The sequence below is a fragment of the Choloepus didactylus genome, chromosome 17 (genome assembly GCF_015220235.1).
Source record: "Choloepus didactylus isolate mChoDid1 chromosome 17, mChoDid1.pri, whole genome shotgun sequence".
Classification (NCBI taxonomy): domain Eukaryota; kingdom Metazoa; phylum Chordata; class Mammalia; order Pilosa; family Megalonychidae; genus Choloepus; species Choloepus didactylus.
In genome coordinates this window covers 73155311-73180415 of record NC_051323.1, presented here as the reverse complement: position 1 = coordinate 73180415, position 25105 = coordinate 73155311, and the positions used below count along the sequence as shown (strand labels likewise).

Genomic DNA, 25105 nt, shown 5'->3' with positions numbered 1-25105 from the left:
TTCCCCCACTATTTCTAGTTTGATAGAGAGAATGTTCGGATTCCAGGAATGCTGATTATAGACACCCCTGGGCATGAGTCTTTCAGGTAAGAACAATTTGAGTCTTCTGTGATCATGCAGATGGCTTCATACCCTCGGGTCTAGAAGCTCAGTGGGTGAGAAGTACGGTCAGTCATTGACCTTGCTGTAGCACTTGTGAGACGTTGGGTCCCTCTGGCTGCCAGTCCTCATCTGTGCCTCTTTGCTATAGTAGTGTTTTATTTGGATACTTGTTTTTTATAGAGGGAAGGCTTTTGTGCTTTGAAAGAGCACCTCCTTAATATGGAATGCAGAGCAAATCCTAGTACATATCTGGTAAATCTCCTGTGAAACTTATTACAGTGGAAAATTATAATTTTGTCTCTTGGCCACAAAATTGTCAGTAAAATTGGCAGAAATATTGGAGTAACTTATGGGACTAACTCATTCCAACTGATGTCAGTTCACTATGTGTGTCAGATAAGCATTTGGCAAGTTAAGGAATAATGGCACTTTAACAATTTCATGCATGTCCCCCAATTTTGTTCTTTTTATTTAGCTTTTACAAAGACAGTGAAACAGTTTGTCTTAGAAAAAGTATTAATTTCAAGATTTTCTGTTTGTACATATTTCCGTGTTTTCAACAGTAATCTGAGAAACAGAGGAAGCTCTCTTTGTGATATTGCCATTTTAGTTGTTGATATTATGCATGGTTTGGAGCCGCAGACAATTGAATCTATCAACCTTCTGAAATCTAAAAAATGCCCCTTCATTGTTGCACTCAATAAGGTAAGTTCTTCTTCTGAAAGATTTAATTGTAATGTAACTTAAATATAGTAGAACACACCCATGCTAAATATGCAGTTCAATGTGTATTGTTACATTTATACACACATATAACCACCACCATTCAAAATATAGACCATTTCCATATCCCCAGAAAGTTCCCTAATGCTCCTTTGCAGTCAATTTGCCTCCCTTCCCTCTAGCCCCAGGCAAATACTGATCTGCTTTCTGTCACTGCAGGCTAGTTTTGCCTGTTTTAGAATTTCACATAATTGTACAGTGTGTAATCTTTGAGTGGGGCATCTTTCTCTACTCATGTTATTATTGATTTATGACTTTCATGTATCATAGGGTTGTTCCTTTTTATTACTGAGTATTACATTGTTTAGATAATACCACACTTCGTTTATCTATTCACCTGTTGAAACACATTTGGATTGATTACATTTTCAGATTATTTATTAATAAAGTGGCTGAATATTGCTATACAAGTCTGTGTAGACGTTTGTTTTCATTTCCCTTATTATAAATACATAGGAATAGTATTGCCGTGTCATATGGTGTGTGCATGTTCAACTTTAAGAGAAACTGCCAAATTTTTCCAAGAGTCTGTTCAAAATCCTTTGCTCATTTTTATTAGATTGTTGTCTTACTGAGTTTTAAGAGTTCTTTCTATCTGTTAATATAGGTCCTTTGCCAATTTTGTGTATTGGAAATATTTGCTTGTAGCCTGGGACTTTTTCATTTTCTTAATGGTGTGTGTTGAAGACCAGAAATTTCTAATTTTTGCAAAATCTAATTTATGTGCTTTTAAATTATGATTTGTGTTTTTTTTATGTTCTATATAAGTCATCTTTTCTTTCCACATGTCTGTGAAAATTTTCTCCAGTGTTTCTAGACTTTCAATAGTTTTAACTCTTAATTTAGATCCATGTTTAAATTTTTGTGTATGGCATGGAATAGGGGCTGAAGGTCACTTTTTTCCATATAGATAATCAGTTATTTCAGCACTATTTGTTGAAAAGGTTATACCTTTCCTCATTACCTTGTAATCCCAGTTGAAAATTAATTGACCGTATAGTTGTATCTGTGTGTCTGTTTCTAAACTTGATCTTCTGTTTCAGTGACCTGTATGTCTGGCCTTGTGCCAGTACCAGCCTGTCTTGCTTATTATAGCTTCATAGTTAAGTCTTGAAAGCAGGTAGTTGTAAGTCCTCAGATTTGTTTTTTTTTCCTCAAAATTGTTTTGGCTATTTTTGGTCCTTGAATTTCTATGTAAGATTTAGAATCATCCTGTTTATTTCTACATAAAGCCCTGTGAGATTTTCACTGGGATAGCATTTTATCTGTAGATAAATATCGGAAGAATTGATTGAGTGTTCTGACGAGTGAACATTTGTAATTTAGAGTGTATCTCTAAATTTATTTAGCTTTACCTTCCGTTAGCAGTATTTGTGGTTACGTTGTCCACATGTTGGACATAATTTTTCTAAATTTATCCTTAAGTATTTCATGAGTTTGATGCTATTTAAATAGCATTTTTTTTTTAATTTGAATTTCTAATTGTTTGCTGCTGTTATATAATATATTGACTTTGTGTCTTGTGACCTTGTTAAACATTTCATTGATTAGGCCTAGTAACTTTTTTTTTTTTAAATAGTTCCTTGGGATTTTTTGTGTACACAATTATGTTGACTGCAAATAGACTTTCCTCCTTATCTGTATTTTTTAAATTTTTTTGTTGCCTTATTGCACTAACTAGACCTTTTAGAACAGCTCTGAATAGAGGTGATGAATGTAGACATTCTTGCCTTTTTCCCCATCTTGGGGGAATTTTTTCATTTCATTCTTTCACCGGTAAGTATGTTGTCAGCTGTAGGTTTATTTTGGCATGTGCATCTTACCAGGTTGAGGATATTCCCTGCATCCACTCTCATGGGGTGCCGAGAGTGGTGGTAGTGGTGGTGTTTTAATCATGAATTGTTGATGTTTGTCAAATGCTTTTTCTGCACTTCCTGAGATGTTCATGTGGCTTTTTGCCTTTATTCTATTAACAACATGAATTACTTGGTTTTTTTAAAATGATAAACCAGCCTCGCATTACTAGAGTAAATTGCACGTGGTCATGATGTGTTATCTTTTTCCTCTGTTGTGGATTTGATTTCCTGATATTTTGTGGAAGATTTTTGTGTCCATGAGTGATACTGTTATGTAGTTTCATTTTCTTAGTCTTTTTTTTTGGATTTGCTATCAGAGTAACATTGGCCTCATGATTTGAGAAGTATTTACTCCTTGATGGTTTTTTGAAACAGTTTGCATTGGAATGGTATTATTTCTTCAAATGTTTGATAGAAATCACCAGAAAAGCTATGTCAGCCTGGAATTTACTTTATGAGAAAGTTTTTTTGAAAAATTATCTCCAGGAGGTTTTATTAATAATTTTTCTGTTAGGGAAGTTATAGGTTTACTGAAGTATCATGCATAAAATAAATAAAATATAGAGTTCTTATATCCCACCCTATTATTAAACCTACCATTAGTTAGGTACATTTGTTATAATTCATGAAAGAACATTTTTATAATTGTACTATTAACTATAGTCCATTGTTTGCAATAGGGATGATTATGTTGTGCAGGTCTATGTTTTTAAATTTTTATTCTAGGAACATATATATGACCTAAATTTTCCCCTTTTAACCACATTCACTTAAATAATTCAATGTTGTTACTAATTCACAATGTTGTCCTACCATCACCAAAACTGTACAATCAACCCCAATAGAAATTCTGTACGAATTAAGCATTAACCCTCCATTCCCTACCCCAAGTAGCCCCTGGTAACCTGTTTTCCAGATTCTGACTCTGAGTTTGCTTATTCAAATTATTTTATATCAGTGATATCACATGATATTTATCCTTTTGTGTCTGGCTTATTTCACTCAACATGATGTCTTCAAGGTTTATCCATGTTGTGGCATGAATCAGAACTTCATTCCTTTTTAATGCTGAATAGTATTCCATTGTATGTATATACCACATTTTGTTTATCCATTCATTGATTGATGGACACTTGGGTTGCTTCCATCCTTTGGCAATTGTGAATAATGCCTCTGTGAACATCAGTGTGCAACTATCTGTTCGAGTCTGTGTTTTATCTTTTTATTTCTTGATCATTCTAGCCAGAGGTTTATCAAATTTAATTAGTCTTTCAAAGAACCAGTATTTGGTTTTATTGATAGTCTCTGTTATTTGTCCATTTTCCATTTCATTGATTTTCATTGTTAATTATATCATTTCCTTCCCTCTACTTGCTTTCAGTTTCATTTGCTCTTTTTCACATTTCTTACGTGGAAGGTTAGAGTTCAGATCTTTTTTCTTTTCTAAAATAAGCATTTATAGGTACTAATTTCCTTCTAAGCACTACTTGATATGTTGTGTTTTTATTAGTATTGAGGTCAAAGTATTCTCTGATTTCTGATTTTTTTCTTTGACCTATGCATTATTTAGAGGAATGCTGTTTAATTCTAAATATTTGGGATTTTCCAGATATATTATTATTATTGATTTCTAATTGAATTCCATTGCAGTCAGAGAACGCACCCTGAATGATTTCATTTCTTTTAAATTTATAGCAGTTTGTTTTATGGCCCAACATATGATCTCTTGTTTTCACTTGAAAAGAAGGTCTTTTCTGCTTTTTGTTGGGCAGATGCTCTATAAACATCATTTAGGTCAAGTAGGTTGATAGTGTTATTCAGTTCTTCTGTATCCTTACTGATTTTTGGTCTGCCAGTTGTATCAGTTACTGAGGGTGGATTATTGAAATCTCCAACTGTAATTGTGGATTTGTCTGTTTCTCTTTTCAGTTCTGTCACTTTTGCTTCATATTATTTGAAAATCAGGTGCATAGACAATTAAGATTATTGTTTCTTCTTGATGAGTTGATCTTATTTCATCATTACAAAGTCTGTCTTTATCCCTGTTAATAGAACTTATTCTGATGTCTGCTTTGTCTAATATAATATTAATGTTAGCCACTCTAGCTTTCTTATCAATATTATTTGCATGGCTTCTTTCACTTTTCATGGCTTTGTGTCTTTATTTTTAGAATGCATATCTTGTAGGCAGTATGTAATTGGATCTTTGTCTTTTTAGCCAGGACAGTATTTGGAGTGTCTAGACCATTTACATTTAATGTATATTGTTAATATAGTTATATTTAATTGGACTCTACTGTTATTTTTTTCTACTTAACTCATCTCAAATTTATTCTTTCCTTCTTATTTTTCCTGTGTTTTGGGTTAATTGCATTCCACTATATTTTATTTTATGGCCACTATTGGATTATTAGCTATGTGTTTGCTTTATTTCTTAGTGGTTGCTCTAGGTCTTGCAATATGCACATTTTGTATCACTGATGTATCAGTGATGAATCCCTTTCTACATTCAAATAATACTATTACCCCTTTCTATATATTGTAAGAACCTTACAACAGTATACTTCTCTTTATCTCCTATCTTTTGTGCCTTTATGCTTTTGTTCTCATACATTTTACTTCTCTATATTAGAAACCTACAATTCATTATAATTTTTGCTTTAGTCAGCTGTCTTTTAAAGCAATTTTAAAAAATGTGAAAACAAGTCTGCTTTTACCCACATTTACCATTTTGATGTTCTCCATGTCTTTGTGTAGATCCAAGTTTGCTTTCCATATCATTTTCATTCAGTCTGAAGAGCTTCCTTTAACCTTGACATACAAGCCTACTGGCCATACATTCTAACCATTTCACCATTCTGAGTACATACTGCATTAGTCATCCTAGGATAATTTTAGCATCTCAGGTTTCAAACAAATGGCAGTCTCTCATGAACTTGGTGGAAGCTGACAGGGGCAACATGGTATCTAAGCAGTTTCTAATTTAAGAAGGGATGCACTTAAACATGCTTTAAGGGACTTTTAGTACAATAAAATCTGAGTAATTATTAGTTTTCTGGATATATATATATATATGTATGTATGTATAATATACATTAGGATTTTCTGAAGTTGTTAATCTCATTAAATGTTCTCAGTGTTGTGAATATTTTAGAGATGTTTCTCATGAAGAAACTTTTCCAGATTGATAGGTTGTATGATTGGAAAAAGAGCCCCGACTCTGATGTGGCAGCTACTTTAAAGAAGCAGAAAAAGAATACAAAAGATGAATTTGAGGAGCGAGCAAAAGCTATTATTGTAGAATTCGCACAACAGGTGAGCCATCTTTCTCCTCTTTAAAAAGCCTGTGTGTCACAGAACATTTTTTCTTCTCTTACATTATTGTTCTAGTTTGCTAATGCTGCAGAATGCAAAACATCAGAGATGGATAGGCTTTTATAAAACGGGGGTTTATTTCGCTACACAGTTACAGTCTTAAGTCCACAAAGCATCCAAGGTAACACATCAGCAATCGAGTACCTCCACCGGAGGATGGCCAATGGTGTCTGGAAAACCTCTGCTAACTAGGAAGGCAGCTGGCATCTCCTCCAAAGCTCTGGCCTCAAAACGGCTTTCTCCCAGGACGTTCCTCTCTAGCAAGCTTGCTCCTCTCCAAAACATCACTCACAGCTGCACTCCGTTTCCTCCCCCTGAGTCAGCTCATTTATATAGCTCCAGTGATCAAGGCCCACCCTGAATGGGCGGGGCCATGCCTCCATGGGAACATCTCATCAGAATCATTACCCACAGCTGGGTGGGGCACATTCCAAGCAAATCCAATCATCACCAAAACGTCTGCCCCACGAAACTACAAAGACAATGGCATTTGGGGGACACAATACATTCAAACCGGCACAATTATCATTATAATGAAGTCCACATTTCCATTAATACTGGTTCTGTTCCCTTATTAGTCCAGTTTGGTAGTGTTTTATTTTGTTTTTTCCTTTTTCCTTATCCCTTTTTCTTTTTAATATCAGAGTCGAAATTTCACAGATTTCCTTGCAGTTTGAATGTTTTAATTTAAAAATCTCAGTTGCCTTGGAAAGAAACGTTTCTGTAATTATTACCTGCAGAATATACATGATCGTTTCTTGAATATTTTTGAGGAGCTTCAGAATGATCAGCCATTTGTTCATTTAGCTTCTAGTTTGTCATTCCTATTCTGGATACCATCTTCCACTGCCTGGCATTTTGGAATGACTTTGCTTTTTGCGTACCTAGGGCTTGAATGCCGCTCTGTTTTATGAGAATAAAGATCCCCGTACTTTTGTGTCCTTGGTACCTACCTCTGCACATACTGGTGACGGCATGGGAAGTCTGATACACCTTCTTGTCGAGTTAACGCAAACAATGTTGAGCAAGAGACTTGCACACTGTGAATCGCTGAGAGCTCAGGTGATGGAGGTAATCATCGTCTTTCCTTATTTTGTAGAGGGTTCCTTGGGTGGGGATATTCACTGATTTTAGGTTTAATGAATGTGGTACATCATAGCATGTGTTTCCCTCCCTTTGCAATAATGTCTCTTAGGTTAAAGCTCTCCCAGGAATGGGCACCACGATAGATGTAATATTGATCAATGGGCGTTTGAAGGAAGGAGATACCATCATTGTTCCTGGAGTAGAAGGGCCCATAGTAACTCAGATTCGAGGCCTCCTGTTACCTCCTCCTATGAAGGAATTACGTGTGAAGGTAAGCAGAGGTGGTTATGTTTGCACATGTGGGTTGTACGGTGTGTTAGAAGTTCTGCTGAGGTTGCTTCCTCACTTTGAGAACCACTTAGCTTAACACACATTACACACGTCGCTCACTTTCCCCATCCTATTTAGATGTCATCATTTAAAAGTACAGTCCTCACCTGGAGTGAAAGCACCTGGTTACCAGACAAGGCTGTTGGTACAAATTGAAGTACAGTGTTTTGGTTCTATGCTGCCAACTAGTTTTTTGTTAACATTTTTTATTGGGAAATAAAACATTTCATATTGAAAATCCATAAAACATAGGTGAAAAATATAATAAATTGTTAGGACATAAACCCACCTGATCAAGAATCAGAATGGCACTGCTACCCCCAGAAGCTGCTTTCTTGCCTCTTCCTGATCATAGCTCCCCCCACTGCCTTAGTTTTATGATAATGATAAACATACTTCCTTTCTTTTCTATAGTTTTAATACCTATGTTTAGACCTTATATAAAGGCAGTTATTCTCAGGGTATTCCTTTGTATTCGGCTTCTTGCAGTAAAAAAAATAACCTCAAGATTTATCCTCCTTGTTGCATTTAGCTGTAGTTGGTTCATTTCCATTGTTGTGTAGTGTTCCGTTGTATCAATAGGGCATGATTTGTCTCTTCTTCTCTTGTTGATGGCAAGTGTAGGCTATTCCCGGATTTTAATTTTTGTTATTTTTATTGCTGCTGCTGTGAACCTTCTCATATTAGCTCTTGGTCCAGTCGTGTGAGTCTCTCCACAGTGTCCACCTAGGAGTGTAATTGCTGAGTCACTGATTACGCTTCTCTCCAGGTTTACTAGATGAGGTCACACTATCCACAGTGGGGTGAACATACCAGTGTGGTTATAACTGTTTATACCCTTTCATCTGCAGTATTTTTAAAGTTCTCATTGTTTCACATCTCCACCAGCTCTTTGATGCTATCATGTTATTAAATTCTTGCCTTCCCAGTGGGGATGTAGCTCTTTGCTATTTAATTTTGAATTTCCTTGATTGTTAATATGGTTTGTCATTGTTTTATGTGTTCATTAGCCATTTAAATTTCTTCCTTTGTGAAATGCCCATTTTTACTCCTGTACTGCCTATCCTTCCTACAGATTTATTTGAGTTCTTTATATATTCAGGATACTAGTCTTTTGTTGGTTTATCTGTGCTGCAATGTCGTCTCCTACTCTCACTTGACTTTACTTTTTCTGTGGCATCTTGAGAAACAGGAGTACTTAATTTTAACATTGACTTTATCAATCTTTTATTTTGTGGTTATTGCTTTTGTGTCTAGTTTAAAAATTCTTTTCCCATCCCAACATCATGAAGATACTGCCTCTTGTATTATCTTCCATTGCTAACCACTTTTCAAATAAATGTGATAAATGCTTTTCCCTCTTTAGAACCAGTATGAAAAGCATAAAGAAGTAGAAGCAGCTCAAGGGGTAAAGATTCTTGGAAAAGACTTGGAGAAAACATTGGCTGGTTTACCGCTTCTGGTGGCTTATAAAGAAGATGAAATCCCAGTTCTTAAAGTAAGTCGTTAAAAAAAAATTTCTTTTTCAAAAGCTGTTTTAGTTCTTCTGTGTGTCAGCAGGGTACTCACCGGAATGGGGAATGAATGGCACAGGTACCGCTCTCTTTGTGAGCCTATTGTCTGGTGGCCTCTTAGCACACAGATAATCCTCTTAAATTACTTCACTTTGTCACAGTCATAATAATTGGCATAAATATTTATATAAAATATCTGGAATCCTGAAGTGTGAATTTTCTTCAAATAAAAAATGGATCACAAGCTGGAAGTTATTTGTGTTTTATTTTAGATGTCCTAATAAGGATTAGAGAAATCTTATTAGGTACTAGGATTCAGTTAAAGGCTATCTGCTTGTTTGTAGGAGCAGTTGGCCTTCATAAACCTAGCATGGTTTCACAAAAGCGGGCTTTGCGCCACAGTTTATCTGAGAAGATATGACCGTTAGCAACAAGAGGCTCTTCCAGTGGCTGGAGCCACCACTGTTGAAATCATTGGCATCAGAGACCCATTACCTTAGGGACGGTGAGAACAGGGGCCTGTCCTTGTTTGGCCGTCCCTGCATTCAGTGGACTGCCGTGGCTCTGACAGCCCCAACCTGCTTATTTCCTACTTTTTTCTGGTTGACCTTTTTTTCTTCAGAGGCGTGGGGGCAGAGGAAAGAGGAACTGAAACCTAGGGCATTTCATAGTTAAAACAGTCAGGCAAAGGCTTTCAGTGCTTTTAACTTTTAAAAGATTATTTGTTATTTCTCATACACACACACACACACACACACACACACACACACACTTGTTTCCATATAGAGCAAAGGATAAACATGTTTCATAGCGGAGAAACCCAAGGCAGAGAAGGGGGATGTGGTACAGCTGGGCGTGGCCTTAGCCTCCCCCCTGCTCTCGTGCAGTTCCTCACGCTCTCAGGGTCACGTTTTCAAGGCTGAATACACAGCCCGTCGGAGAAAGCTCCTGAGGATTCAGACATGTTTACACACATTGTGACATCTGATTTCCTTTCAAGGATGAACTGATCCATGAGCTGAAGCAGACCCTCAATGCCATCAAGTTAGAAGAAAAGGGCGTGTACGTCCAGGCGTCGACGCTGGGCTCCCTGGAGGCTCTGCTTGAATTCCTGAAAACGTCAGAAGTGCCCGTAAGCAGTTGAACCCGGTTCTGTAAGAATCAGCATGGGACCGGTTTGTGATACTGTTTCTGTGGCCCGGTACATGCAAAAGGAATTCTGAAACCCTCTTTTTTCCTAGTATGCAGGAATTAACATTGGCCCAGTCCATAAAAAAGACGTTATGAAGGCTTCAGTGATGTTGGAGCATGATCCTCAGTAAGGAATTTCTCTTCTGCAACTAATGCCTTCCTATTAATCTTTCTTCTTAGAATTGACTCAGGTTTTCATTGATTTGTTTTACCCTTTCAGGTATGCAGTCATTTTGGCCTTTGATGTGAGAATTGAGCGGGATGCACAAGAAATGGCTGATAGTTTAGGAGTTAGAATTTTTAGTGCAGAAATTATTTATCATCTATTTGATGCCTTTACAAAATATAGACAAGACTACAAGAAACAGAAACAAGAAGAATTTAAGTAAGTTGGTGACTCTTACTTGGGATCTTTGGTAAGGAAGGTGGTTGTTTAAGAACTACCAAATACCAGAAGGCTGTCTGGACAACAGAAGTGTGGCATTTCCTCACCCACCAGAGCCTGCGTCCAGAAGGGTGTTAGCACTCACACATCCTGCACATTGCAGACACCCAGGCACTATGTGAACAAATACCCTCTGTAGCCTTTCATTTTATTTTTTAATTTTTACTTTGTCAGGCATAATTACCATTAATGGGTGAGTAGTTGCTAAATTTTGGGGACTTGTTGGAATTCTGTATTAGGGATTGCATGGAATAGAAGTCACAAAGCTGGAGCATGGAAAATTAGGAAACAAGATGATGGATTTTGAGAGAGAAAAGTTCATTCCTCTAACGAAGATTTGTGTGCCTTCAGTGTGGGTGGCACCGTCGTGTTAGAGGAGTCAGCAGTGAACCGGACCACATGCTGTGGCCTCAGAGCTCAGGTTCTCTTTCCACGAGAGAGGCAGCTGATAGAGAAATGAAAAGTGGTGGGAAGTTCTACAAAGCACAAAATACAGAGTGAGGGCCTAGAGTGATGAGGGAGGAGGGGCTGGTGTTGTAAGGGGAGGGGTATCTCATCTCTTTTGGGTTTTTGAGTCGAGACCTGAAGGATGTGAAGGGAGCCATACAGAGAACTGGGGAGGGTCCGCAGGAGAAGGGCAAGCTGTAAAGGCTGCAGGGCGAGGCTGAGTTCAGAGGAGGGAGGCAGCCACACAGGCTGAGGCAGAGAGCCCGGGGAAGTGGTGGGAGGCCAGGCCAAAGGGCTTGTTGGCAGGGCCGGTATCAGGTCAGACCCTGTAGGACATGGAAAGAATCGAGCTTCTGTTCTGAATTGTATGAGAAGCCATTGCAGAGGTTTGCCTAGCATGATCAGATTGGCTGTGGTATGGACCAGATTTGTTAGGGTACCAGTGACAAGAGACCGGGGAGGTTCCCACATCCAGGCAGGAGATAATGGTGCTTAGACCAGCGTGTGGTGCTGGGGAGGCTGGGGGGAGCGGGTGCGCCTCAATCTGAGTTACATTTTTGAATAGAGCTGCTGGTAGAATTTAGATACGGATATGCTGACTTTAGATTATGAAACCTGAAGTGAGAAGACTTAAATTTGGTTAAGAAGACTGCTGGAAACTATTATAAGCATATGCTTGATATGCAAGGAAATTAACCTTCGTAGTAGCCTTTTGGACCAGTCCATTTGGGAAGTCGGTGGAGAAAACGAGGTTGTGGTTTGATGTTTATGCAGTCCCAGAAGAGTGCGTGCAGGTGCCAAACGACAGGCCTGTGAGCAAGCGTACCTGGGCTCAGGGCTGCAGGGTGGGTTGCACAAGTGCCTGACATCTCAGAGGCACCCAGGGTTCCTGCCTGGTGGCTCCTCCTAGGGTTGGGACTGTAGGAGGGAAGGAAGGCAAGACTTCGGAAGAAACAGAATGGAAAGGAGGGAAAGATGACGAGAAAACGAGATGGGGAGAGTGGGTGTCCATGGACTGCACGTGCACACACACGCCTGGTGGGTATCCACAGCCCCTCACATGGGACCTGGGAGGAAATGTGCTTTTCTCTAATGGCAGAAGCAGCCTCATATACATCTTACTTGTTTTCTGACATTTAAACAATTTTATGGTGACTCATACGCAGCTTCTAAAAAATCTTGGGTTTTCCTTTTTTTTCCTTTCAGGCACATAGCAGTATTTCCTTGCAAGATGAAAATCCTCCCTCAGTATATTTTCAATTCTCGAGACCCAATAGTGATGGGAGTGACTGTGGAGGCAGGTCAGGTGAAGCAGGGCACACCCTTGTGCGTCCCGAGCAAAAATGTAAGTACTGTTTGTACTTTTGTTGATCATTTCTTAAAGTAGTAACTGTTGGCCACCAAGAGTGGTGGCCGACAAAAATTTTAAGCAAAATGCCAAACAGCACACCCCTGCCCCTCCCTTGGAAAAAAAAACCAAGACCTCATATAGTGTATTTTCACCTAGTCGTACAAAGGAGACTGAAAAATTTTATGTTTGGGGGCAAATAAGGACTGGCTTGTTTTGAATTTTTGAGGTATCTTTATGCCCTATGGGAAACGGACAACTCGACTCAGTCGATTGTAACATGTACCATTTTCACATTTTAAACACTTTGAAATTGGGGTGCATTTCACAATTAAGTGTTTTACAACTACTTTTTGCGAGATGGCAGTTTTATGAAAACTGATAAGATCAAGAAAATGCTTGAATAGGTTGTCTTAGGTTTGATGTAATTTTATTTAGCTGCAGTAGGGCTGGTTTTGTTTTGGTTTTGTTTCTTTGAAAATGTCTGGCATTTTAATTAAAAGAAGGTGGCTTAAGAACTGTACACATGAATTTTTAAAAATATATTCTCTATAACTAGAAATTGCCTCACTTCAGGAATGAATACCTTTTTTTCCCCAAGTCAAGTTCAGTTCACTTGCTTTGTCCTGTAACTCAGAACCACATGACAGCTGTCTTCATGTGCTTGCTTTCTGGCACTGACTGTTGCCCAAGCAGTTGCTTTGGGCTGGTAACTGCCCAGCAGTGGCTCTCCAGGTGTGGTTCCCAGGCCAGCAGCAGCAGCTTGTTAGAAATGCAGATTCTTGGGCCCCGCCCAGACCCAGTGAGCACTCTGTTTTACCAAGCCTTCCTGGGGACTCTGATGCCTGCTCAAAATTAAGAACCACTGCTAGAAGTCTTGCTTCCTTAGCTGTTACTGAATAACAAGAGCACAGATGTACTGGGTGTTCACTAAGTGTTGGTGTTCCAGGCTTCACGTCATCATAGTTATTTTCACAAAAATATGGTTTTTTTCAAGAAGATACTAAGGTAACCAAGATGTTTAAGAACTTGCCCAAGATCACCTAGCCAGTGACCACTGCCTGTGTCATGTTGACCTTTCATGGCTCTGCTGTTAGCGATCCTGGATAAGGGAAGAATTGAGGGTGCCTTCTGTCATTTATACCTCGTTATCGCCAAATATCAGCAATCTCAGTGTTGCTATCAGTGCTTCAGTTAATGAAGGTTTGCAAGGTGTCATGAATTACTGCATTTTTTAATTTTGAAAAGTTTCAAGCCTAGGGAAAAGTTAAGAATGGAATATACCCATATACCACACACCTTTCCACTAGATCAGTGTCATTAATTTGGTAATATCCATAATGTATCTTCTTTCATACATCACCTGTTGTCCCCAAAATCTCAGATGTCCAACCACTGACATCAGTTCAGGGTGCATTCAAGGTGCATGGAGTTTGGTGACTCTGCGTCTCAGTGTCACTTAATGAAAAAGTCCCTCACCCCCACCCCTGACGAGTCCAGCCCTGTTGTGCCAGCCGCTCCTCAGTTTGGATGTGTCCGGTTCCTCCTCTGCGGAGAGGACACTCCACAGGTGCCCTGGCGGACCCCCTCCGCCATCTCACAGGTTGTCTTACTCTTGGTGATGTTAAATTTGATTACTTGAGGAAGTTACTTTTTCATAAACCTCTCCTTTGGAAGGGTAACTTTTTCTCTCTTTGTAATTCCTAAGTAATCCATGGGGTGTACTTTGAGTCCCTGTGAACTTCCCATTTCTCAGCAACCTTTATCTCAGTGGTTTCGGTACCATTGGTTTTCCTTGCCTAAATCAATTATGACATACGTGGTTGAAAATTGTGATTTTTTTTTCACACTTCTATAAAGAAACTTCTTCCCTCTGACCTTCATCAAGTATCCTACAGACTTGGTGTGTTGTTTTTTTTCAAAAATTCAGTGTGTTACAATCCATGACCATTATTCATTTTGATACTCAAATTGGTCCAGATTTGCCCAGGGGAGCTGTTCACATGGCCGTGTCCTTGCCACATGGCACTTGGGCACTTTTCTCCCTTTGTGGGCTCCAAGGTGCTCCAGGTGCATTTGGTGCTTTCTACCTCAGACCTGTTCCTTTAGGGGGAAAGGGCACCTGGAGACCACCTAGGCACAGCCTGTCCCTGCCAAGGAGCCACGCTCCTGTACCGGGGCAGGAGACTGAGCCAGGGCGGCTCACTTTTAAAGTTTTATGAGTCCACATCCAGCACCAGTTTCCTTTGCCTTTCTCTTTTCCATACTTGCACCTCACGCCTCCCACAGGGAAAACTCGTTTCTAACATTTATATATTTACTCATTTGTTGTGTTCTTCAATACACAAAAGCTCAAGTTTTTTCCCCTCTGGAATGAATATATTCTATTAAAGAGATAGTCAAGGACTATATTCACGTTACATGCAGTAATTATTTTCTTTGTGGCCTTGGCCTCCTAAACCCATCTCCCTGTTTCATCTTACTTTCCTGTATCTTCCACAAAGCGGCCAGTGTTTTTCCACCCCCAAACTATACCTGAGATGTTACTCGCTTGCTTAGAACTACTCCCACATCCTGGGAGTAAAACCCAAAGTGCCCACGATGTCCTGCGAGGCCCTGCACACCCAGTCCCTCGTTCCTCACCCTCACTCCCTCCCGACTCCGGATCGCGTGTGGACAGGTAGAGCATGAATGGGGGAAACAGATTTTTAAGTCCATCAGTGTCCAAATATGTCTGTTTCATATTTTTGGGACTGACCACACCAGCCAGGTTCTGTCACAGTGCACCAGCCGTCTCCTTCAGTCCTTGCGCCCCTCTGGTGAAGGGTGTGTGTGTGGTGGTGTGACCCCCCCCCCCCCCCGCCCCAAGTTTAACTCGTGAGAAGATTGCACCGTGGACACCTCGAATGAGAAGCCCAGGGTGGGGGTTCTGCCGCAGCTCTCACCGCCGCTGCCAGGCCCTGTTGCCCAAGAGCAGCGCATCTTTCCAGTCACCCAGTGAGTTCTTCTTTCCTTACAGTTTGTTGATATTGGGATAGTAACAAGTATTGAAATAAACCACAAACAAGTGGATGTAGCAAAAAAAGGACAAGAAGTTTGTGTCAAAATAGAACCTATCCCCGGTGAATCTCCCAAGATGTATGGAAGACATTTTGAAGCTACAGACATCCTTGTCAGTAAGGTGAGTCTTTGTGGGAAGTGGCTCAGCTCTGGCCGCGTTTCCTTGGCAGCCCTGGAGGCTGTAGTCGGCGCTGGCAGGAGGTGGTCCCCAGACCTCTTCTGTGGCCTGGCCTCGCCTTGGCAGCATGCCAGGGCCCTCTTGCCCACTGTGCTAGACATTCATGGCAGTGGGCTTCCTGCTCCCCCAGAAGGCAGGCAGCCCCACCTTTGCTCTTTCAGCTCAGGGTTTCTTCCTGACAAGCACCATCTGGGAACAGCGGGTGGGGGCCCATGCAGTCCTTGGGCTTTTCCTTGTTGGGCAATGACAGCTTTAGCAAATATCCTGTTTTGTTCATTCTGTGCCTTGGGCATTGCAGATCAGCCGGCAGTCCATCGATGCACTCAAAGACTGGTTTAGAGACGAAATGCAGAAGAGTGACTGGCAGCTTATTGTGGAGCTGAAGAAAGTATTTGAAATCATCTAATTTTTCCACGTCGGGGAAGGAAAAAGTAAATGCAATATTATGTTGTACTATCACCAACAAAAACAAGACAAGAATATGGAACAGACATATTTGGACACTGATGGACTTAAGTATGGAAGGAAAAAAATAGGTGTATAAATGTTTTCCATGAGAAACCAAGAAACTTACACTGGTTTGACAGTGGTCAATTACTTGTCCCCACAGTCCACTGTGCCTGTTCCCACCTTCTCTACTGGCTGCTGTTTTAAAGTTTGCCCTTCCCCAAATTTGAATTTTTATTACAGATCTAAAGCTCTTTCAATTTTATACTGATTAAATCAGTACTGCAGTATTTGATTAACCAAGCTTCTGCAGATTTTGTGATTCTTGAACTTTTTTGATGTAAGAAATACTTTATTTATGCATATTCTTCCTGCAGTGATTTTTTTTCCAGCCTTCTTCTGCCATATGCCCTTAGGAATTTTTTAAAATAGAAAATTAGGCATTCCAGTATTTCTTGATCTGCTTTGTGTGAAACCATGGTGTGAGGCATAGCTGGCTGCTTGTTACTGCTTGTATAGTCCTGAGCGTCCTTTGTAATCATCACAATTCAGAACTACCAATAAAGACAGACATTGCCCAGGGAGTGCTGTTAGGCTTCCAGGCCAGCACAGCTTCTCTTCCCAGCGGGCTTGTTCTCCTGAGGATGAGAACAAGTTATTACCTACCATACCTTGTGTACTGACTGAGCACATTAGGAATTTTTATATATTAATCTCGGTCTGTTTTGTCCTAGGAAATTCTATCATGCAGACATTTTTTGATGAGACCAGCTGGCAATAACAGGGACTTGATTAACATGTTTGGGCTTCGTGCTCTAAGTTGCTGCCAGTACAGCCTGGTGATTTATTTGTAGTGATCTGACTGTAGCTGCTTTGTGGTTTCCCTGAACACGCGGCGTGGGTCCAAGGGAGCACATGCTCCGTTTCCCCGCTTAGGAGAGCGGTTAGTGTGATGTTACTTGTCCACAGCGCTCTGGCTCTGACTACCTATTTATAGCACATTGTTGTAGTCAGTTGTGAGGTGTTAGAGGAAAACGTTCCAAGTCTTCATTGGCATAGAATTATAAACTATATTTTTTAAAGTGTTCTGGTAGACTAGCATAGAAAAATATTTTATATACATTTGAAAATCTGGGTCATTCTCTTTATTATTGACGTTTCTCAAGGGCCAGTAGAGGCAGACATAAAACGTCAGCTGCGGGGTGGGGGTGGGGTGGTTTCTACTACAAAATATGTAAATTTTCCACCTGGAAGAAGTAAAGATTTGTTAATGTTCTCCTGTGTTCATGCTTGGGGAGAAGAACTGTGAGATTTTTAGAAGCTTTACCCTTGCCTGGATGGAACAAGTGGGATCCCAGTTTAGGACTTCTCAGGAATTCCAAAGCTTAGCACCGATTCTTTAATAGTCGGGCCTGGAGGTTTTTCCACCTTTAAGTATAATAAACAGTAGTTCACCATTTGTTTTCTAGAGTTGAGTTCTTAAGGATTCACAAAAAGGAGCCTGTACAAAATATATATACAGTTCTTTATTAAACAACTGTAAACACTTCACTGTAAAAATCCATAAAACTTTATAAACAAACATTTTGTAAATAGAATCTATGCTACAGTAAAAGAATTAACACAATTATTTACATGCAATACTGACAAATTTGGCACTTCTTGAAAAGAAATGTACAAAACACTTGCTTAAAAAGAAATTTAGAATGGTAAAAACTCAGAGCGTTACTCTCATGCACTTTGCAAATACCTCACGAGCACCTAGGGCCCAGCTAGCAGAGAGCCCAGGCTCCCGGCAGGGCCTAGGTGACCTTCAGTGTGCTTCCGTAAGTCTGCTGTAAGACCACCTGGACGTTATCAAGAATAAAGTCAAATGCCATATTCCAAACCGATTCCACAGACTGCTGCATCAACCTAAGGTGGGGGGAGAAGCGTCATCAGGAAGGAACAAGTCCTGACGAATCAGCTTAAGGTGTAATAAGAATCAATTTGGGCAATAAAGTAAAATCCTAGAGCACACAAAAGAAAACATGCTTCCTGTGGTTTTAATTGCATTACATAACCGCGAGACGCACCACCATGTTCTGGCCTTACCTGCGGCTGAGCTAACATTATGACATTTCTTTTTCTGGGGTTCAAAATCAAGTTTAAAACTTGTTCAGACCCCCTTCAGTTAGCCATTTGGCAAGCCACTCTTTTCCTTTGATAACAAAAGTACTGAATAATTACCTCTTCATGTATTTTATAACTAGATCCAGTTTTTCCAAGTCTTTTTCCTCTATTAGATCAGTACAGTATTTCACAACTTGCAGAATATCTTCTTCCATTGGATCTAGGGAGTGGAAAAACCTCAAATGAGAACCAAGGTAGCTTCTGAAGGAGAAAAGCAGAGGCTGGCAGGGATAAAGAAAAACTGCATTTCTACAGCTAGACCCTGACATACAGCTCTCAGAAGAAAGGGCTACAGTAAATAACTTCTCAAAGACTGGATTTTAAAAAGCATAAGGAGTGGGTAGCTGGTTAGGGCTTACTAGACTTAGAAAAATGAGTTAAACAGATCTCTGTCTCAGTCTGTTCATGTTCTCAGCCTTCTGGCAGCCCCCTCTCCGGCCCACCTGAGATGGTCGTTATCCACTCCCGGAGCAGGGTCTTCACGTCACAGAACTCGACGGCTCCAGCTAGGTTGGGGGCTGGTGGCCGAGCACAGGCAGGCACGTCCGGCTGCAAGCTGGTACAGCCCGGCACACCTGCAGTGGCAGCAGCTCGTTCTCCCTGTGAAGGAAGAAAAATGATAGAAAGTGCTGTATTTACACAATATCAGGTACATTAAAAGCTGATAAACATGAAGAAAAAAGTGTAAAAAACACAAAAAAACATTACCAGGGGTTTTTCGGCAGCAGGACCTTCTTGTTTGAGGAAGCCATTGATTAGCTTCTGGGGACTCCCACAGGGCCCTGCTAGAGATTTTGCTGGACTACCAAGAAGCTTGTTTTTCAAAGGACTCTGAACCTTTTTCTTGGGGCTGATGAAGTTTTTCTTGTTTCTTTTCTTCTCTTTCACTGCTGCTGGTTTTAGCTGAAGCAAAGGATTGTTTGGCACTAAAAAGAAAGACATAAGAGCTTCAACAAAATGTTTCCAGGTAGTACCAGGGGTTCTTTTTCCTCCTCCAATACATCCTATGCACACCCCTGCCACATGCTCTCACCACGTGTGGGAGGCAGCTAATGCCCAGGGCTGAAAGTGCAGGCACTTCCTAATGTGACCTCTGACATGTCTAATCACCTGCGCTTAGCTAATGATGGACTAAATGAAAATTCAACAGGTGAAAAACTTAGAACAGTGCCCACTAAACTGGAGGCTCAAAGAAATGTCTGGACAGGCTATTAAGTAAGGAATGGTGCTTTGAAGTTGAGAAGGTACAGATACAAATCCAATTATGACTACGATAAACACTTCTTCATATTTCTACTTGCTCACTTCAGACAGTCCCCAATGTGAATGGCTCTTAACGTGAGCAGCAGGCTCACACTGGGCCATTAATACGCACTGATCACACGCGGCAGTGACTCGCTGATCCCCCCTTCTGGTACAGGTGGCTCCCAGGCTCACCAGCTGTGCGGGTGGGCTGCGGGGGTGCGGCCATCTCGGCCTGCCTTTGTCTTTGATCATAGGCTGCCCTCAGCTCCTTCTGCAGCTCCACGGGGAGGGCAGCAAACACCTCAGGGTCCACCTGGTGGAAAACAAAGTTCAAGGTTGAACTGGAGTTAATTCAATATGGCTGCTGCTTTATGTTTTTCACAAAACAGAATCTGTTTTCAAATCATACTTTTCTGATCTGTATGAATAGGCCCTCAATATCAAAGCTCACTGTAATCCTCAAAATGCTTAGGATGAGAGTAGGAATAAAATTTAGACTACTAATTGACTTTTTAAAACAAAACAAAACAAAACAAAAAAACTACAATAGAATGACCAGGGCAGGAAGCACGCCTAGAAAACGGGAAGGGGAACACAAGAACAGCCACGTGGGAAGTGTGTTTCTGTGGGCACGTCTCCATCCTCCGGGTGGCAGCCGGGGGCACCGCAGGCCGCACGCTCCCTCTTCTCTCTCCTTCTTGCCACGAGCAGGTGTGCTTCAGAGAGGCCGCCCTGTCCGTCCACATCCGGCAGGTGAGGGAGACCCGCGTCCTCCCAGCCCCCTCAGCACGGGGTGAGCTACTGGGGGAGAGTTCAGGGCACACGGAAAAAGGGAAATGAGATGTGCTCCAGCCTGAGGGAACAAACCACGCAGAAGGTCCTGAGTTTAGCTTACTTGTGAAAATGCTGGGAGGGCTATTAGGTTAATCTCTGTGTCGCTGCTCGATTCCTGAGGTTCAGGTAGCTCTAACAAAACTGTCCCAACTGGCTGTGGCAAAATTCCTGTGTTACAGCCATTTAACGGTTCTTTCTTTCTGTCCCCATGTGGCTCTCCTTGCTGAACAGCACAGACTTGCTCTACTTGTTCCCGGAGGTCAGGTGGAAGTGCTTCTAAAACAGACGGATCAAGCTGTAAAATACCAAACGTAGGAGTCTGAAGTTAAAGCATGCTCCAAGATGAAGTTTGGAGTTAACACAGCACTTTAATTCCTATTTGAACACCTTAGATAATGACCAGATAACCAGGCTGAGAAAGCAACCTCCCGAATCAGCAAATTTTTGGACTGTCTTGGCCTTTTGCCATCTAAGCAGGAGTGGTCATGTGTGGAGTGCACAGCTCAAGTTTACTTTACTCACCAGTCCCACGGGAGCAGATACATTCAAACACACTAAGTCTCTGCAATAGGAGGAAGATACTCAGTTCTCCTTAGGTTCCCCCAGGGTAGCAGTCCTGGGTCAGAAGTTTACGTTTCAGGTGGGAGATTTGTTTGCCCAGAAATAAAAATAATTCTTATTTTAAGAGCAGCAAGCTAGAGGAAAGGATTTACAGAAGTTAACTTTTCTCCAGCCTGCATCCTCCCTCTGCATATCAGTCCTTTGGAAAGCTGCAACCCCACAAGGCTGTTCCCTTGTGTTTTGGCATTATCTGTCATCAGCAACCAGGGCCAATGCAAGCAGATCAGTACCATCCCTTTGCCTGGTCCAAGAGCCAGCGTTTACATCTTCAGTCTCATTCCACTTTGGGGTACAGAGGTGGCCACACCCAGACATCCCCGATGTTGCTTAAAGTGGAGCAAACGGTGCCGACCACAAGCCACAGTTACGGTCCACACAAACTGAATTAACAGCTTACGTCATGAAAATCATTCACTCTTTACCTGTTTCTAGAAACATAGAACCCTTTGCAAATGCTCCAAGAAAAACCTCTGACATGGGCCTCGCCTGCTCACTGAAGATACTTTGTTGAAGACAGCAAGTCCCACAACTGTCACGGTTACCCAGAGCCAGGGGTGCAGACAGTGGCAGTTCACATCACATTTTACAACTTGCAAGGAAAACACACCCTCTCCCCTAAACCTCACTCTCACTCCTTGCGATTCCTCAGCATCATTAACCAATGGTCCTTTCTCCCCTCTTGGTTATACTGAGGAAGAAATTAAAAGGTCCTTCCTGTTTTAAAAACATCTGTTCTTACATTTAAACCACAGACACACACCTGGGAAGGTGACGGAACCTCTATGCTGAGGTTCAGTCTTGACTTCAAAGTGACAGGAGAATGCAGACCATTGCACTTCACCAGAGGCTCGGCTTTGCCGGCAGCAGGACTGACCCCAGACGCCAGATGTGTAGGAAAGGAGGGCAACAAGGGGCAGGCTCTGGAGGCAGCTGATGTTTCGAGATCCACAGCAGCAAGAAAGACTACAAGAGAAAATGCCCAGTCATCCTCTTCAGAGGCTTAGCAGACGCTTTACCCCTGACTGGCTTCCCTCTCTGCCCACTGCCAATACTTCTTAGTTCACTCAAGGACCAAAGAAAAAAGAACAACACGCTTTGTTACTGACTTGCCATAATTTAGAATATAATTCTGTTTCTTAAGACATCATACACAGACACACCTTTCACTCTCAAGTCAACTGCCTTCCCAAGGATGCAAACACTGCCAGAATGAGAACCAGACAGCCTGCCACTGACCTTCCTTGTGCTGCTCGTCAGTGGATTTCTTCACTTTCTGAACTTGGAAGAGATCACGGACGGAGTGCGACCCGCCGGCAAAGTGGGCCGACGGCACCGAGGGGTGACTGGGACACGTGGAAAGGGTCCGGTTAGTCAGAATCAACTGGTTCACGTGAATCCCAACCTAGAATCAGAATAAATAAGTTATATTTCCAGGAAGCCTAAGGTGAAAATATGGATTCAATTAAAAATTCTTAGCTAATCTTTTTTTACTATCTTCTAAAACCTACACCTAGAATAAAGGGGTAAATAACCAGAAATAAACAGCCTTCTGTATGATTTATCACACAAATGAATTCTAGATTATCTAGTGAGCAGTTATTCATCTCAATCTTATACCATCCAATTGTACCAAAATATACTGCAATCTCCAAAAGCAGAAAATCCAAACAAGTAGAATACTATATTCTCTGACACTTGGTTTCAATGTCTAAGTTTTTTTTTTTAAATCCTACAAGACAGTGTACCTGACAACCTCATTCCCTACTGTTTCTTTTTACACTGAAGTACTTTTCAAATAAAAAGGTGAGGGGCTGTGCAGGTGGGATGGGCAGCCAGTGCCTGTGGGTTCCCCACCACAAAACCCCAGCAGAACAGAATTTCAGAGGGCAGCTTTAATCATGACTGGTTTAGTGACTTCAAACCTTTCACAAAACCCACACCAAGCCACAAAATACCCTTTACTCACACGTGTGCACGTGCACAGCCAAACCTACAAAGGTTAATCTTTAAGAAAATAAATGTACAATTTTTGCATTTTTGATGCCTCTTGCCTATCTGTTCCAAAGGCATCTTCATGTGCCTCTGGCCAACTCCCTTTCAGGTCATCAAATCACTGCAAACATCAGAATAAATTTCTAATTACAAAGGACCCCAAAATACAAAAATTATTTAAGGTTTTAGACTTCCCATAGTCTTATCTACTTCAAGGGGAAAGAGAATAGAAGAAACAAGATAATGCAGGTAAAAATGAGTTCTCAGTGAAAAGAAAGGTACTATAAAATTCAAGGCAAAAATTTTAGGCAAAAAAGAATGAGCTTTCAGAACAAATTTGACTCTAATCTGAAAAATAAAGAGATCAGGTCAATTTGAGAATGTCAGGTTTTTGTTCGTTCTTGAATTTAGATCAGAAGCTCTGAAGACCTGATATACACCCCAACCCCACCGTGACCTGAGTTCTCAGATCAAGTGTCCAACAAGCAAAACAACACAGAAAGAATTTAAAAATGTTATCTACTTACCCCTCTCATATCCGATATATTTAGCTTCATTGAATGAAACATGTTTAGTGTAGCCTTTCCAATGATTTTTGCACTATCTGTTGCTTGGTCAAGAGTTACAGTCCTGTAAATGAATAATTGCTTTTTTTAAAGGAACAAACGCTACATTGCATATGTAGTCACTAAATGCCTCATGAGTAGTATGGACCTGCTTCACGACTTTTAGACAGGTTGTAAAGAGAGTTACAAAAAAGTTTAAATAATTAAGTACTATACATAATCCTTAAAAACAAATGAGGTCATCATCCTTCAAGGAAGTCGGTAATACCAAATTAATTACATTGGCAGCAAGGAGGTAAGAAAACAAAACTGTAGAGAACATGGGACTTCTAAGGGAGTGCTCCAACAGAGAACTGGCCAATGAAAAATGAGTTGAGAAATAAAAAAAAAAAAGATTTTAGCTAACATACAAATATATGCATATTATATTGCAACCGAAGCATGAAGTGTAGCAATATCTTAGGCTCCAAGAGAAGCTGTAGGTTCCAAGATTATCTGTGTTGAGGTACGATTAACATTCAGAAGAGAGATGAGTTTCTTGTATTTTGGTTCTTGACTGCTCCTTTTATTATAAAGTAAAACCACTGAATAATCCCAACATGTCAATATGCTCACTGCAATTCTACATTTCCCTCAGAGGCTCTATAAATGGATAAAGAAGTATGTGGGGTCATCTGTCTAAAATCCAGAGGGCAAGAATATACCAGTGTTATATCTTTCAGAAGTCCCACAGGAGGACCAGAGGGTCACCGCCAATTAGGAGGGGTCAGGAAGGCGCCGAGCCTGCCCCCCGGCTCCACCAGCCGCTTTTGGGCTTCACTGGCATGGGCAGGGCGGCCCGTTGCAAATGGTTCCCACGTTCCCGTGCTACGTGTTACTGCACTCAGTCCAGTCACGGCTGGACGAGGCAGACACTCCGGCCACCAGGCGCTCGCCCTCCCACCCGCGGGACCCATGTGCGGCAAACACCTGGCTTGAAATATCACCACACTGATTTTCACCACATTGTACCAGAATCGTGCCACCTAGGTGATTTGTTAATATTGGTTTTTTTAGAACTACATTTATTTGTGGTTTTTTTTCAGTACCATTATGTATTCATCGATGAAAAGTACCCAGTTTCTCTAAGGAAACCATTCACAAATTACTTCCATTGGTTTGTTACCTAATGATTACCTTAAATTATTCAGAGACAAATACTGTATAGAGTAACTTGAAAGTAAGATTGTTAAATGTGGAAGTCTGAACACATTTATATTCGCTTCTTTCCAAAACTCCACCTCACTGACTGGAAAGGATGTAAAAAGGTATAAACTCTTAAAAGGTTGACATGGAGAGGGGACGAGTCGAGAGGATCACCAGCCACACCGGGGGGATGGGGGACAGCCTGGCAGGTGAGTTACCAAGCACCAAGCACCTGCCAGCGCCCGCAGGAGAGCCAGCTGGAGGCACACTCGGAGAAGCCCCAGGACTGCAGTGCAGGGTGTCTGAAAGGAGGGCTGAAGATGAGAAG

General features: G+C 41.1%; 2 protein-coding genes across 8 annotated transcripts in view; one reads left to right on the top strand and one right to left on the bottom strand.

The window, feature by feature from the left end:
• Positions 1-18191, top strand: part of EIF5B (eukaryotic translation initiation factor 5B) — a 102309-nt gene extending 84118 nt beyond the window's left edge. For both annotated transcript variants that reach the window (XM_037807470.1, XM_037807469.1), the window contains exons 13-24: positions 19-86; positions 666-807; positions 5925-6056; positions 7005-7187; positions 7312-7473; positions 8899-9030; positions 10047-10178; positions 10288-10364; positions 10458-10622; positions 12336-12474; positions 15497-15658; positions 16014-18191. In XM_037807470.1, coding sequence (XP_037663398.1) covers positions 19-86; positions 666-807; positions 5925-6056; positions 7005-7187; positions 7312-7473; positions 8899-9030; positions 10047-10178; positions 10288-10364; positions 10458-10622; positions 12336-12474; positions 15497-15658; positions 16014-16121 — 1602 coding nt within the window. In that variant the 3' untranslated portion in view covers positions 16122-18191. The remainder of the gene's footprint in view (positions 1-18; positions 87-665; positions 808-5924; positions 6057-7004; positions 7188-7311; positions 7474-8898; positions 9031-10046; positions 10179-10287; positions 10365-10457; positions 10623-12335; positions 12475-15496; positions 15659-16013) is intronic.
• The window catches only part of REV1 (REV1 DNA directed polymerase), an 88659-nt gene continuing 81220 nt past the window's right edge, over positions 17667-25105 (bottom strand). For 4 of the 6 annotated variants that reach the window (XM_037807463.1, XM_037807465.1, XM_037807464.1 and 1 more), the window contains 9 exons: positions 23554-23656; positions 22271-22436; positions 21795-21997; positions 20475-20708; positions 19772-19892; positions 19043-19260; positions 18778-18934; positions 18392-18494; positions 17667-18076 (listed from right to left, as the gene is read on the bottom strand). In XM_037807463.1, coding sequence (XP_037663391.1) covers positions 17965-18076; positions 18392-18494; positions 18778-18934; positions 19043-19260; positions 19772-19892; positions 20475-20708; positions 21795-21997; positions 22271-22436; positions 23554-23656 — 1417 coding nt within the window. In that variant the 3' untranslated portion in view covers positions 17667-17964. The other 2 variants (XM_037807467.1, XM_037807466.1) reach the window with 2 other exon arrangements.